We start from the raw sequence: 16011 nt of genomic DNA, 5'->3' as shown, positions 1-16011 counted from the left end.
GTCTGCAACCAAATATTATGGAAGGGTGCCAATATTGCTGCATTTGCTGTTTTCAGTTTTTCTTTGAAATTACAATTTCTCAGTTGAAAAAAAAAGTTTCTTTGTTAAATTACTTTGGACCTCCAATTAAAATATCCTGATTATATAAGATCGGTACATTTCCATTTATTTGTCAAGCTATTATACAGGTTATGAAAAAACTGAAGGGGTGCCCATAATGGTTAGCAGGACTGTATGTCAGATCCAATTGTTATAATTGTCTGATTAGTCTCACTTGTATGATTTAATGGTTATGTAAATGGATGGTTAGCCCCTTTTCTAACAAAAGCCCAGGAACTTATAGTTCCTGGTAGCAAGAATTCCAGGAAATATGTTGCTGTGGGCCATGTGGTTTGCATTTGCACTGCACCTCAAAGTTCAGTGTAATTGAACTGTGTTGAACCAATCACCATTCATCAGCACAGCCCGCCCCTCGAAGGTTCCAGGGCCTTCCAGAAAGAGCACAGAGGTGAGGAGGAACTAAATCAGACACTCAGTTTTTGTGAAATTCAGAGGTCTATTTAAAAAATACCAAGGTAAGTCGAAAAAGTTCCTAAAAAAAGTTACTGCGTTGGAAATGGGGCTATTGTCTACTGGTTTAATTGCCCCAATTGTTTTTTTCTTCCAATAGTGTGTCAGATTTGAAAGATCAAAGTGTTTTGAACGCATTTAAGCTCTTGTTCTCAGTCTTGTGACTGTGTGCCATGTGCTCTCTCTTCCATCCAGGTAGAAAAAATGGTGAGAATGACAAAAACTACGACACATTGGATCTTCCCAAGCGTGCTGAGCCGACAAAAGGTAGGGGCTTCACCATCAAGCAAAACTTCCCGAAACAGAAACTGAAATAGTTGCTGTTCGATCTGAAATAGATCAATAGTCAAATATGTGGGACCCCTTTCAAATAAACTGATTAATAATAATACATTGACATTAACCTTTTGGAGTCCAGTCAAGTGCATGTTAGCCAGCAGAGGGAGGTCTACACTGTGGTAGCAGCAATTGTCTTTATTTATTTATTATTACAACCCCAATTCCAATGAAGTTGGGACATTGTGTTAAACATAAATAAAAACAGAATATAATGATTTGCAAATCATATTCGACCTATATTTAATTGAATACACTACAAAGACATTTAATGTTCACAGTGAACAACTTTATTGTTTTTAGCAAATACTCATTAACTTAGAATTTTATGGCTGCAGCACATTCCAAAAAAGCTGGGACAGGGTCATGTTTACCACTGTGTTACATCACCTTTTCTTTTAACTGCATTCAATAAATGTTTGGAAACTGAGGACACGAATGGTTGAAGCTTTGTAGGTGGAATTCTTTCCCATTCTTGCTTGATGTACAGCTTCAGCTGTTCAACAGTCCGGGGTCTCCGTTGTCGTATTTTACGCTTCATAATGCGCCACACATTTTCAATGAGAGACAGTTCTGGACTGCAGGCAGGGCAGTCTCGTACCCGCACTCTTTTACTACGAAGCCACGCTGTTGTAACATGTGCAGAATGTGGTTTGGCATTGTCTTGCTGAAATAAGCAGGGGCGTCCATGAAAAAGATGTTGCTTGGATGGCAGCATGTTTCTTCAAAACCTGTATGTACCTTTCAGCATTAATGGTGCCTTCACAGATGTGTAAGTTACCCATGCCATTGGCACTAACACAGCCCCATACCATCACAGATGCTAGCTTTTGAACTTTGAGTCCATAACAGTCCGGATGGTTTTTTTTCCTCTTTGGCCCGGAGGACACGACGTCCACAATTTCCAAAAACAATTTGAAATGTGGACTTGTCGGACCACAGAACACTTTTCCACTTTGGATCAGTCCATCTTAGATGAGCTTGGACACAGAGAAGCCGGCGGCGTTTCTGGGTGTTATTGATAAATGGCTTTTGCTTTGCATAGGAGAGTTTCAAGTTGCACTTACGGATCTAGGGCCAAACTGTATTTACTGACATTGGTTTTCTGAAGTGTTCCTGAGCCCATGTGGTGATATCCTTTACACATTGATGTCGGTTTTTGATGGAGTGCCGCCAGAGGGATCGAAGGTCACGGGCATTCAATGTGGTTTTTCGGCCTTGCTGCTTACATGCAGTGATTTCTCCAGATTCTCTGAACCTTTTGATGATATTATGGACCATAGATGATGAAATCCCTACATTTCTTGCAATTGTACGTTGAGGAACATTGTCCTTAAACTGTTGGACTATTTTCTCATGCACTCGTTCACAAAGAGGTGAACCTCGCCCCATCTTTGCTTGTGAATGACTGAGCAATTATCCTTTTATACCCAATCATGGCACCCACCGGTTCCCAATTAGCATGTTCACCTGTGGGATGTTCCAAACAGGTGTTTGATGAGGATTCCTTAACTTTCTCAGTCTTTTTTGCCACCTGTCCCAGCTTTTTTGTAACGTGTTGCAGCCATAAAATTCCAAGTTAATGATTATTTGCTAAAATCAATGAAGTTTATCAGTTTGAACATTCAATATCTTGACTTTCTAGTGTATTCAATTAAATATAGGTTGAACATGATTTGCAAATCATTGTATTCTGCTTTTATTTATGTTTAACACAACGTCCCAACTTCATTGGCATTGGGGTTGTATTATTTTTTCAAGTCAGTGACGGACGGTGTAGTGGTTATTATGCCTGAATTTTGTGCAGACAGTGTGGGTTCAGCTCCGACTGAGTGATCGTGTCAGTGTGAGTGGGAATGGTTGTCTGTCTGTTGTGCCCTGCGATTGATTGACAGGTGACCAGTTCAGAATACAGAGTGCCTTTTGCCTGAAGTGAGCTAGGCTGCGCTTCACCTCTATGTGGTTGTAAACAGGATAAGCGGTTCCAGAAAATGGATTGATGGGTATTTTTGTTCAAACCTCACAATAATAAGGGAACTGCAAATAATATCAAATCAACATGTTGTCACATCTTGAGCAGTACTAAAATACCATCGGTTTTTTTGGGATGCATTGTATACTAGTAATAATAGTTCATTTGTTTATAAGTGGCTTTATGTACTGTATGTATGTGTTTGCTGATTGGGTTCAATCCCCGGCCCCGCCTGTGTGGAGTTTGCATGTTCTCCCCGTGCCTGCGTGGGTTTTCTCCGGGCACTCCGGTTTCCTCCCACATCCCAAAAACATGCATTAATTGGAGACTCTAAATTGCCCGTAGGCATGATTGTGAGTGCGAATGGTTGTTTGTTTCTATGTGCCCTGCGATTGGCTGGCAACCAGTTCAGGGTGTACCCCGCCTCCTGCCCATGACAGCTGGGATAGGCTCCAGCACGCGCGCGACCCTAACGAGGAGAAGCGGCTCAGAAAATGGATGGATGGATGGATGGATATTCTAATTACATACAGTAGACACAACACATTGATGAATAACCAGTTTTGAAATATATAAAAACATGTTTTTCAACTATTACATTTATTTTCAAAGGTGGATTGGTAACAAAAAAATGCTTGCAAATATCTCAATGGTATTACACCAGAACACAATGAACAATTTTGATTTGCTTTCGCGGGCCACATAAAATGATGTGGTGGGCCGGATCTGGCCCCCGGGCCACCAATTTGACACCTGTGCTTTATAAGAATATTCCTTCAAGATTATCCTTAGGTCTGAGTTGTGTTAAGAGTGGATTTATCCCGATTATAGGGTCTGCAACAGGTCGGGCTGACAATCTTAAATATTGACATAGGAAGATCTTGGGGAAAGCCGACTACTCCGTGAGTCATGATGCTATGAATTATGACATGGAACAGCATGTAGCCAATCAAGAAGCGCCCTTACTCAGGGACAAGGAAACGACCATTTAAAAAATTTAATAAATTAATAAATAACACGTGTTACCTAATGTTGTTTTTTGGTATAAAAGTGGACATTTTTCTTCTTCTCGGGTTTCACGTTAGATCACGTGTGATCACGTGAGATTTCTGCCTTGAAGGACTTGTTCCTAGATCGGCGGTGGAACAGAATCTTTATGTGTGTGGTGTTTGGTGTTGAAATTATCGGAGCACACCACACAATACGACCAAAACTGTTAAATCAGTGATTCCCAACCAGTGTGCCGTGGAAAATTATAAAATTTTACTCAACTGCTCAAAAGATTATTCTTTTACAAGAAATAATGTATCGTTGTTCCTCTATTTATAACAGTGAAGCATACTGACAGACAGAACAAATAAATGCTCTTTTATTAGATGGCAGGAGGTACATACAGTAATTACTCTGTATCTACTTTTTGTGACATTTTTGTTTGTTGGTGTGCCGTGAGATTTTCCAATTGTAAAATATGTAATATAAGTTTGTAAATCACTGTGTTAAATGCCTGTTTTTGCTTTATCTTTATGTGTGGGGTCTGTAGCAGATTAAAAATATTTGTGTATACCAGCTAACCAAGAAACACTTTGAACGTGCGCTGATTTGTGCTGTAACTATAAAGGTTTATCCGTATAAATCTGTGTGTTTTTGTTTGTTTGTTTTGTTTTTTTGTCTGGTGCTCACTCTCGTCTCTGCCAGTATCAGCTTGTCAAGTGTGCAGAATGACTGAGCTCACCCCTTATTCGCTGCACAGGTTTGCAGGAGATATGGCAGATTTCATGTGTCCTGAGCTGATTTTATACATGAAGTCAATACTGAGGTTCAACCTGGCAGTTGAAAATATTTGTTTATTTTATTTTATTTTTGTGTACGCATGTCTTATGGATGGCGGTACGGTGGTTAGCACATATGCTTCACAGTTCAAAGGACCGGGGTTCAAATCCTGGCCCCCCCTGTGTGGAGTTTGCATGTTCTCCCCGTGCCTGCGTGGGTTTTCTCCGGGCACTCCGGTTTCCTCCCACATCCCAAAAACATGAATGGTAGGTTAATTGAAGACTCTAAATTGCCCGTAGGTGTGAATGTGAGTGTGAATGGTTGTTTGTTTATATGTGCCTTGTGATTGGTTGGCGACCAGTTCAGGGTGTACACCGCCTTTCGCCTAAGATAACTGGGATAGGTTCCAGCACGCCCACGGCCCTAGTGAAGATAAGCGGTACAGAAAATGGATGGATGGATGGATGTCTTATGGATATGGAATGCCAGATAAACAGGCCAGATTGGGGACATGTAATTACAGTTCCTGTTTTTTTTTTTCCAGAATATTTAAAAGAGTTAAATGATTACTTATGGTTGCCTTTGGGTTACAGCAGAACACGAACACATATCTTGTTATAATGAAAGCAAATGGTAATTTACACTTACACGTTGTTGTTTTTTTAACCTGTTCTCTTCGGCTACTTGGTCATGCAGTTGGCTGCATCTGTCTTTTTATGCTTGAACAATTTTCCTGTGCAATGAGGGATTTTGATATTCTTCCTGGTTATTAATATTGTAATGGTTATTCATTGGAAAGAATGAGGTTTGACAGGGTACTGAGGAGAGGAAAATTAGCAAAAACAACAACAGAACAACAACAGTATAACAATCGTATGTGACAACAGTAATGTTACATAGGAGTTGGATTCTATCTATATTATGCGAGGAAATGGGCTTTATTTAGCCATCTATACGTCCATCAAATTTCTGGAAACATACTCCTGCCAGCCAGCAGGCTGGACGACTGGTTAGTACATCTGCCTCACAGTTCTGGGGACCGGGTTTCAAATCCCGGCCCCGCCTGGGTGGAATTTGCATGTTCTCCCTATGCCTGGGTGGGTTTTCTCCGGGCACTCCGGTTTCCTCCCACATCCCAAAAACATGCATGGTAGGTTGATTGAAGACTCTAAATTGCCCGTAGGTGTGAATGTGAGTGCAAATGGTTGTGTTTATTTCTCTCTGCACTTCGATTGGCTGACGACCAGTTCGGGGTGTACCCACATCTCGCCCGAAGATAGCTGGGATAAGCTCCAGCAGCTCGCGACCCTAGTGAGGATAAGCGGTAAAGAAATGGATGGATGGATATTTCTGGCAACTGAAGTCTACTGTATAAATTCAACTTTTTGTACAGATTGTTTTGAAAAAAATGGCACTTTTTTTTTTTTTTACCCAAGGCTAGCGTTCTTGACCGTGTTCGTCAAGGCTGAAGTGGTCTAAACAAGGCCAAGTCGTATCTAATACAATAGTAGATAGTCACATTCCTTTTTCACATAGCTGCATCTTTACGTCTCTTCACACCCACACATAATGCAAATGTCAGTCAGAGAGGAAAAAACTGTGCAGACCTTTGGGGTCCTCATCAGTGGCAATGGAGACACATATAAGTAAGACCACTACTTATTTGGTTATTTTGGGATTACTTTGTATACCTCATAACAAAAGACAGCCTAAAAATTCAAATCCATCATTACAGACAGAGTACATTATACTAGATTTTTTTTAGAAATCTGTTGTGATTGTCCTCCTCTTGTCATTCACAAGTGTTTTGTTTTTATTTTTATTTTACCGTATTTTTTTACCGTATATATGTAGATGTTATTTTTTTCAAACTAAAACAAAACAAAAAATCGTACTGTACCAGACTGAACCAAATAACACTGGTGCTTCTTTGTGAAAACAAGGCTTTAAAATGTTGTTTTTTCAGTATAAAGAGGTTGTCTTTCAATACAAGGCAGATTGAGTAAATATGGAAATATTGCCCCTCACACTATCTCTTATAAGCTTACTGTATGTCTCGTCACCATTTTGTGCCTTTTTGAGTATGAGACTTTGTTTTAAAATGAACATAAGCAGCCCGGATTGAGCATGCATGCTAGAATCCCACTGAAAGTGACATTGATGATTTTTCTTTTTTCAAATCATTTGCAGTCATCAAAGTAATTAGGTATTATGTTCGAAAGGCCTGAGCAAGTTTGCCTTCTTGCTATTTGTCAGTATATATACTGACAAATAGTTATGTATTGTATAACCCTTTTTGCTATCGTCCTATGGGAGAACTCTATTTTTGGAATAATGAACACCCCTCGTGCTACCAACGCTGATGAGCTCTCTGTTGCATTGAAAAGTGTGAAACTCGATTGAATTAAGAAAAAGTGAGCCACACTTCCATTGTTCCATTTTGTTGATGTCACTGCGCATAGTTCACTAAAAGACTCAATGATATGAATCTGGTTCTTCTCCACAAAATCACCACTCGCCACTCTCCCCCAAGGCGCAATGAACGTCGTGGTGCAGTGAGACCATTTGTTCTAGCAGATCCTTTTTTCAAGATAAAGCATCTTTTCTCCTTTAAATGCCAACTCTCCAGAGTGGTACAATTATAGCGCATGGGAAGAGAAGTACTACATCTCCAGTTCATGTCATTTAAAAACAGAATATTGTAAATGATGGATTGTGCATTGTAAATTCCAAGCAGCAGTCTCACATACTGTAGCGACTCTGTTTTTGTGGGTAAAATTTAACACCAAGATAGCAAACGCTGATGCTGGGTCTTTCAGATGTATTTGTTGCTGCAGTAAGCCTTTCACCCTCTTGTTTAGCCTAACGTGCCACTCATATGTTACTGACGTCTCCCTAAATCCACCCTTCTGCCTCACTTCCTGCTGTCAAATTTCATAGAAAGGTGAGACTTAATTACTACGACTGCTGCATGAACACACCATACTTGACCTATGGATCAACTAACACTGGGGAACACAATTTAGAACGGTATGCCCACGGTTACAAGGTTAAGAGAGCCAGCACAAATCCACTTAATTCCAATTATGCAAGCTTTCTGTTTGCAGATATTGATAGTACTGACCTATTGGGAGCTGCACACACCTTTCACCGCACCGTCTCAATTGTGACTGTACAAACAAGTTGCCACGTACCTGTAAATGAGTCCAATCGTAAGCAGCTGGCAAGTCTTACTCCAGCTAATCAGTGGAATTTTGCTTATCTGGAGGGTAAGCTGTGGAGAAAACACTTGACGTGCTAGAAAAAAAACTGACTGCAATTTTGTATCACCATGCCAATTTTAGTTTTAATCAGCATAAAAATCTAACTCAACAGAATTTTTTCTGTTGAGTTAGACCTGCTTAGACCTGCTTGAGACACAAGCAGGTCCCATCCACATACAGGTAAGTACAGAAAACAGGAAAAATGCCTTCTTACTCTTGACATGTGGCATGCACTTAATGTAGATGTAGTTGGAGACTGGGTGTGGGCAATTTTGATGATTACAAAGGCCACAAATGTTTGAACTGACACTGTGCGCATGTGAGTGCTGGCTCCTTTAATAGTACAGTGGAAGCCCAGATTACAAACAGCCCGTTTTACGAACAATTCAGGTTACACCCCAAATTTTCAGCGAAAAATGACCTCTTTAATTACTATTTTCAATTTGCCAATGGTCTTGGGATGGGCAAGTTGGAAGGATCTATGTTGTGCAGCAATATTGCCAACAGCATCTAATCTTTCAAATTAAAATGTGACATCCCACTTTCTGTATTTTTTTTTTGTACAGAAAATTCCTAGGATCATTTTTTTGTGCCAAAATCAACCAATGAATTACAAAAGAAACAGACGAGAAAACACACCAAAATCAGAATTATAACCCCAATTCCAATGAAGTTGGGACGTTGTGTTTATCTTAAATAAAAACAGAATACAATAACTTGTAACTTACACATCTGTGAAGGCACCATTAATGCTGAAAGGTACATACAGGTTTTGGAGAAACATAAGCTGCCATACAAGCAACGTCTTTTTCATGGACGCCCCTGCTTATTTCAGCAAGACAGTGCCAAACCACATTCTGCATGTGCTACAACACCGTGACTTCATAATAAAAGAGTGCGGGTACTAGACTCTCCTGCCTGCACTCCAGACCTGTCTCCCATTAAAAATGTGTGGCTCATTATGAAGCGTAAAATATGACAACGGAGACCCCGGACTGTTGAACAGCTGAAGCTGTACATCAAGCAAAAATGGGAAAGAATTCCACCTACAAAGCTTCAACAATTAGTGTCCTCAGTTCCCAAATGTTTATTGAATGTTGTTAAAAGAAAAGGTGATGTAACACAGTGGTAAACATGACCCTGTCCCAGCTTTTTTGGAACGTGTTGCAGCCTTAAAATTCTAAGTTAATGATTATTTGCTAAAAACAATTATGTTTATCAGTTTGAACATTAAATATCTTGTCTTTGTAGTGTACTCAATTAAATATAGGTCGAACATGATTTGCAAATCATTGTATTCTGTTTTTATTTATGTTTAACACAACGTCCCAACTTCATTGGAATTGGGGTTGTATTATGGAAGAAGACTCTTCTTTAATGGAGGAGCCATTGTCCTCCTCCCCTTGCCACGCCTTAGTTAAAGTTAATGAGCAATAAACAGCTTTTCATGTTTCTTTGTTATTTCTTCATAATGTGTTTTCATTTATTTCTATATTACCCTGTATTTATTCTTAACTATACATCGATAAAAAGAGCGTTTCAATGGGAAACATTACCTCAGTTTACGAACGTTTGGGGTTAAAAACGGGGGCACGTAATGAATTAAGCTTGTAACCCGGGGTTCCACTGTATGTTGTTTTGAAGTTAGTGACAATAACGATTTTGACAGCTTCTGGCTATGTCACGTATTTGCAAACACGAGTCACCGTGTTGACGGAAATAAACATGGCCCCTCGCGTAGGTCTCGTCATGACACATTTGTGGCGATTTCAAGGATTTTGTGCAACCGGAGCCGACGTTTTCTTATATCCATCAGTTGTAAAGCGTCTTCTTTTCACCACTGACTGTTTTCTGCTCCTTCGTCCGCCATTTGTGTTTTGTCAAACAATTTGATGTATGTTTTAATGATGTATAGGTCGGATGCGCGCCCCGTGAGCATCGATACTGCACACACGCCGGTTACATATCCAGTTTATATCCACACATGAAAGAGGCCTTTGTCCAATATGAAAAAATCTGAATTACACTGTTCAGATTGACATGAAAAAATCCGATACATGTCACATTGGGCAAAATAATTGGAATTGACCTGCAGTGTGAACACAGCCAAAGTGGCTTGATATTCAATGTAGTTTTAGTAAAGTTACACAGTCACAACTGTGTTTTTGTGCTTGTTTAGTCCATAGACAGGGCAACTGTTCATTGACTGTCTCCATTGAAAAATACAATTATGTCACAATCTGCTAGAGTTACATCAAGCCCAACACTCCCAACATGCTTGTCACATTCTGTACTCTACAGTATTTTTGGTAATGTCACCACAGCAAAAAGCTTTTACTAGTTATGTTAATATATTGTGGCTAATGTTCACATTCTCCTAAACCACCTTCCATGGGGGTTTTCACATGAAAGTCATGGAAAATAGTGATAATGATGCAAAAAGAAGTTTAAAAAAAAAGAGTGAGAGGCATATTAAGTTAGACCACCTGGTGTGCTGTGGAAATACAAAGTGATTTCTGTAATACTATTCCTAGGTGGCTGAACTAGACATTATCAGTGGAATAAGGCTTTATACTGCATGTGTGATGATACATGGCAGCATTCATCTACATATGGTTAGAAAAAGGTAATTACAGTACTTTTTCCCAGTGCTGTTGCGATGCATAAACCACACACAGAACATGCCAGTAATCAACAGGTTCTCCAAACGTTTCAATCTTCTGTCCCATTATGGTAGGAATCCACAGTAGTTAAAATTTTCAGGCTCTCTGGAGAATTAACCGTGTTGTGCACAGCCTGGATTTCCCCTCAATACTGTAATGATGACCAACAAGCATTATGGTTAAATTTGGGCTGCCATTGTATAGTTTAGATCAGCAAACTCTAATCTTGTGCAGTAACTGTAAGAGTGATGACTGTATTTTCACCCAAATACAGTAAATGCATTTTTAAAAGAAGATAAATTTCTACCAGCTGACATTATTCATGAACAAGAAACACAGTGGGTTTTGTGTTCTTTTGCTTCCATTCCAGTTTGTTGTCACACAGAAATAATGATTCTTTGTCAATAAATCAATTGACAGAGATTAGTCAATGGTAAGGACCATGGACCAAAACCCTTGGCCAATAAGTAAATTTGTATTCAAACTTGTTTATCTTAGGTGCATTTAAAAAAATAAATAATATATATATATATTATATATATATATATTGAACTGTGATGTGGCATGGTCTTTGCAGTTGACCACTGTCTGAATGTACAGTATGTGTTGTGGAATTATACGAGAAGCCACACAGCACGATTTTATTTGGCTTAATACATTGCTGTAGTTAAGCCAATGTCCACAGGTGGTCCAAATCTAGGGCTTGCGAGATGCATAGAGTTGAACTATATTCTAGCGCCCCCTCTGAAGATGGTTTAGGTGGCCTTAAATCAACATCCTAACTGTCAATGTTATTGTGGGACGAGAATAACTTTGCTATATGGCTTGACGTGTATATAAGGAGAGAACAGCAGAGATTGTCATTCTCTACACAAGAGTTAATCCAACGTATCCATCACACTTAAGCATGTGATGGGTTGAAGGGGCTGGAGCAAGCATTAAATGAGGGATAGTTGCTGACACCAATCCAGAAACAGCAAATCCCTTCACTTTCAGCCATCACAATAGGCATCATGCATTCTGGATGCTTGTTCTTCTATGAGACAGCGGGACGTAGGGTCAGGCTGTGATGCACCAATCCAATGGAGTCAAGGGGGATGGGGAACGAGTGTGCTTCTTAATCTGGGTTCAGCATTTGTCCAACATCATAATCAGATTCCTGCTGATTTTGTTACTATAACAGGCAGCAAACGTGACTGTAGCATGTGTGTCCTTTTTGGGGCACCCTAAAGTCAAACAGATCGATATAGAGCTAAAAATCTTTTTGCTAAAACTGGAAAATAATTCATATTATAGATGTTTTTATGTCTTCCTGCCTGTCTGTCAGTCTGCCTGTCTGCCTGTGCATGTATGTACAGTATGTATGTCAACCTTAAATATCAATGTTAAAGAACATTATTTGTTGATGTATTTGTAAACTTTATTTCTTTTTTCGTTTTGCACATGACAAAATCCAGCAAAAAGCAAAACATCAAACCACATGATATTGCTTTTTTTTCATATTGGTCAGCAGAAAGCGAACGGAAAGAATGTTGGAAAAGTGAGTGAAACAAAATCTGCCAGGATAGAGTATAACAGCAAATAGAGGATTGCCCTTTAAGACATCAAAAGAAGATATGCTTTCTGTCATATGGCTGCACAAAACAAGGTAGCAAATATTGAGCATTCTCATGATGACATGCTAACTGGATACATACAGTATTTAGTAAAGATTCATTATTTAGTCAATGGTTTCATCTGTTTACATGTTTCCTGTTGTTATGTAACAATTTACCAGTTAGATTGGGTCAAGGTGTCACCACAACTAAACAAAGCAGCTTGTTTGGACTAGTACTAGTCTTCAACCACACGGCAAAACCTCAAAATCTTACCAGGAATATTTGTTTTATTTTCAAGTCAAAACTAATCACATATAATGTAACTTGGTTTGAGACATTTTTTTACTTGTTTCAAGCAAACTTTTCCTGGAAATAAGTTTTAAAAGATAATAATTTTTTTAAATCCCATTAGTGTAAGAAAAAAATTAACTCCACTGGTAATTCTTTTTTTCTACTTATATCAAGTAAGAATTAGCTTGAAACAAGTGAAAATTTAAAATAGTTACTTTTTTAGGTGACTTTTTTTATTTTAAAAGTAATCAGATAATTTTTTAGACTTTTGACTAGAAATAAGCCAAATATTCTTGGTAAGATTTTGAGTTTTTGCAGTGCAGTTGAATTGGTCCACACGTTTGATTACGGTGTTCACGTCCGATCAAACTAATCACATCAAGGGAAAAACAAACACGACTTCAAAATAAAGTAAAGGTTACTCACACCCCAAGATTATTTCATGATTCACAATGTTCTATCTATATCTGGAGGATTTGCATGGCAGGGTGAACGAATGGTTAGCACATCTGCTGCACAGTTCTGAGGTTCTGGGTTAAAATCCAACCTTCCTGTGTGGAGTCTGCATATTCTCCCTGTGCCTGCACGGGTACTCCATTCGTCCCACATTCTAAAAACATGCATGCAATGTTGATTGACGACTAAATTGTCTGGAGGTGTGAATGTAAGTGTGAATCGTTGTTTGTTTGTATGTGTCCTGTGAGTTTTACACCAGGGGTGTCAAACTAATTTTCACCAAGGGCCAAATTGGCATTATCGATGACAGAGTCTTCTAACTGGAAGGGCCAGTTAGAAGACAGTAAATGTAACTAAATGTAATGTAAAATAAATGTAACTATACTCCTCAACATATTGGTAAATAACTGCATTTATTCTTACTTATTGCTCTGGTATTGTAACATGAATCCGAAGAAATCTGCGTTGCTCATCAATCAACCATCAAACTATTTAAGTAAATAAAGTAGAATATCTCCAAACCCAAGTTATGACATTAACTTTTTTCAAAGTTTTTTTGTTACGCTTGACAATTTTGTACCCCTCAGAACATTGGTGACAGAGTTAGCATTTTAGAAATACAAATTGGCCTGGTATAAAGTGCAAAGCGAACATCACCTGCTAATGAGAAATGTGTGAATAGTGAATACTGCAAAAATGTGTCTCCATGAATACAGAAATCCGTGAACACAGGAGCAGAAAAATATATAAACGGTTTCCAATCTTTGTTGAAAAAGCCCTCTATCTGAATATATTTTTCGCTTCCTTGACATTTTGGGATAATTTCTAAACGTTTCTCAAGTCACTTATAAAACCGCTGCTTTACACTGATCTGGGTACACTACCACCTAATGGTAAGATCCCGTCAATTGGCGGTAATTTGTAAGGCAACGATATATTATGGGAAATGTAGTTGATGAATACACGTGTAAACTGCTCAATTGATTTAAGACCTTTCAAGCCCCCGCGGGCCAAATAAAATAACACGACAAGCCACATTTGGCCCTCAGGCCATGAATTTCACACGTGTTTTACACAGACTGCAAGAAGTTCTATGTGATTCTTTTAGCTTGCCTCTTAGACTCAGTTGAGCATTTTAAAAAAAGGAAATGTAATCTGCTATAATTTGTCTTTGTGGACCCATTATGTCGATATCTTTCGCTCAACCTCTGTGTTCTATGTTCAGATTTAGGATGAATTTACCTTTCTGGGTAATTCATAAAGACACGCGCACGCACACTCACACATAATAGTATCACACATAAACACATGACATTCGTTAAAAGATACCTGTTTCACTTCACTTTGAAGCATTTCAGCGGAAGTTTGTTGTAAAGTAGAAGCTAAGTGGAGCACAAGTAAGTCTTGGCTTATAATTCCTTTGGGTAATATTTACCTTTGTTTCTGTGGATTTATGATAAATAAAGCTAGGATTTTACCCCTCCTTGAGCAGTCACCTTGTCGTGGTGGAGGGGTTTGTGTGTCCCAGTGATCCTAGGAGCTAAGTTGTCTGGGGCTTTATGCCCCTGGCAGGGTCACCCATGACAAACAGGTCCTAGGTGAGGGACCAGACAAAGCACGGCTCAAAGACCCCTAATGATGACGACAAACAATGGACTTCGTTTTCCCTTGCCCGGACGCGGGTCACCGGGGCCCCCCCACTGGAGCCAGGCCTGGTGGTGGGGCTTGAAGGCGAGCGCCTGTTGGCCGGGCCTGCACCCATGGGAGCCCAAAAGGGTAACGTGGGTCCCCCTTCCCATGGGCTCACCACCTGTGGGAGGGGCCATAGGGGTCGGGTGCAGTGTGAGCTGGGCGGTGGCCGAAGGCGGGGACCTTGGTGATCCGATCCCCGGCTACAGAAGCTGGCTCTAGGGACGTGGAATGTCACCTCTCTGGCAGGGAAGGAGCCCGAGCTGGTGTGTGAGGTCGAGAAGTTCCGACTAGATATAGTCGGACTCGCCTCCACACACAGCTTGGGCTCTGGTACCAGTCCTCTCGAGAGGGGTTGGACTCTCTTCCACTCTGGAGTTGCCAACGGTGAGAGGCGCCGAGCAGGCGTGGGTATACTTATTGCCCCCCGGCTCGGCGCCTGTACGTTGGGGTTCACCCCGGTGGACGAGAGGGTAGCCTCCCTGGGTGGGGGGACGGGTCCTGACTGTTGTTTGTGCCTATGCACCAAACAACAGTTCAGAGTACCCACCCTTTTTGGAGTCCTTGGAGGGGGTGCTGGAGAGCGCTCCCGCTGGGGATTCCATTGTTCTGTTGGGGGGACTTCAATGCTCACGTGGGCAATGACAGTGAGACCTGGACGGGCGTGATTGGGAGGAACGGCCCCCCCGATCAGAACCCGAGCGGTGTTCTGTTATTGGACTTCTGTGCTCGTCATGGATTGTCCATAACGAACACCATGTTCAAGCATAAGGGTGTCCACACGTGGACTTGGCACCAGGACACCCTAGGTCGCAGTTCGATGATCGACTTTGTGGTCGTGTCATCGGACTTGCGGCCACATGTCTTGGACACTCGGGTGAAAAGAGGGGCGGAGCTGTCAACTGATCACCACCTGGTGGTGAGTTGGCTCCGATGGTGGGGGAAGATGCCGGTCCGACGTGGCAGGCCCAAACGTATTGTGAGGGTCTGCTGGGAACGTCTGGCAGAATCCCCTGTCAGAAGGAGTTTCAACTCCCACCTCCGACAGAACTTTGCTCATGTTCCGGGAAATTCAAGGAAATTCTGGTCCACAGGAGAGTAAGGCAGTGCACAACCAACACTGTGTATAGTGGGGATGGGGCGCTGCTGACCTCAACTCGGGACGTTGTGAGTCGGTGGGGAGAATACTTCGAAGACCTCCTCAATTCCACCGACACGCCTTCCCATGAGGAAGCAGAGTGTGGGTTCTCTGAGGCGGGCTCTCCTATCTCTGGGTTTGAGGTCACCGAGGTAGTTAAAAAGCTCATCGGTGGCAGGGCCCCGGGGGTGGATGAGATTCGCCCGGAGTTCCTAAAGGCTCTGGATGTTGTGGGGCTGTCCTGGTTGACAGGCCTCTGCAACAT

The 16011-nt window shown here is 40.8% G+C and overlaps 1 protein-coding gene across 5 annotated transcripts in view; it reads left to right on the top strand.

Annotated features, from left to right (window-relative positions):
- arvcfb (ARVCF delta catenin family member b) overlaps positions 1 to 16011 on the top strand; it is a 260772-nt gene that overhangs the window by 215335 nt on the left and 29426 nt on the right. For all 5 annotated transcript variants that reach the window (XM_061672972.1, XM_061672973.1, XM_061672974.1 and 2 more), the window contains one exon: positions 766 to 837. In XM_061672972.1, the coding sequence (XP_061528956.1) occupies positions 766 to 837 (72 nt within the window). The remainder of the gene's footprint in view (positions 1 to 765; positions 838 to 16011) is intronic.

The sequence above is a fragment of the Phycodurus eques genome, chromosome 3 (genome assembly GCF_024500275.1).
Source record: "Phycodurus eques isolate BA_2022a chromosome 3, UOR_Pequ_1.1, whole genome shotgun sequence".
In the NCBI taxonomy this organism is placed as follows: Eukaryota; Metazoa; Chordata; class Actinopteri; order Syngnathiformes; family Syngnathidae; genus Phycodurus; species Phycodurus eques.
Note: the sequence above shows the minus strand (reverse complement) of the source record. Positions and strands in the feature narration are given on the sequence as shown.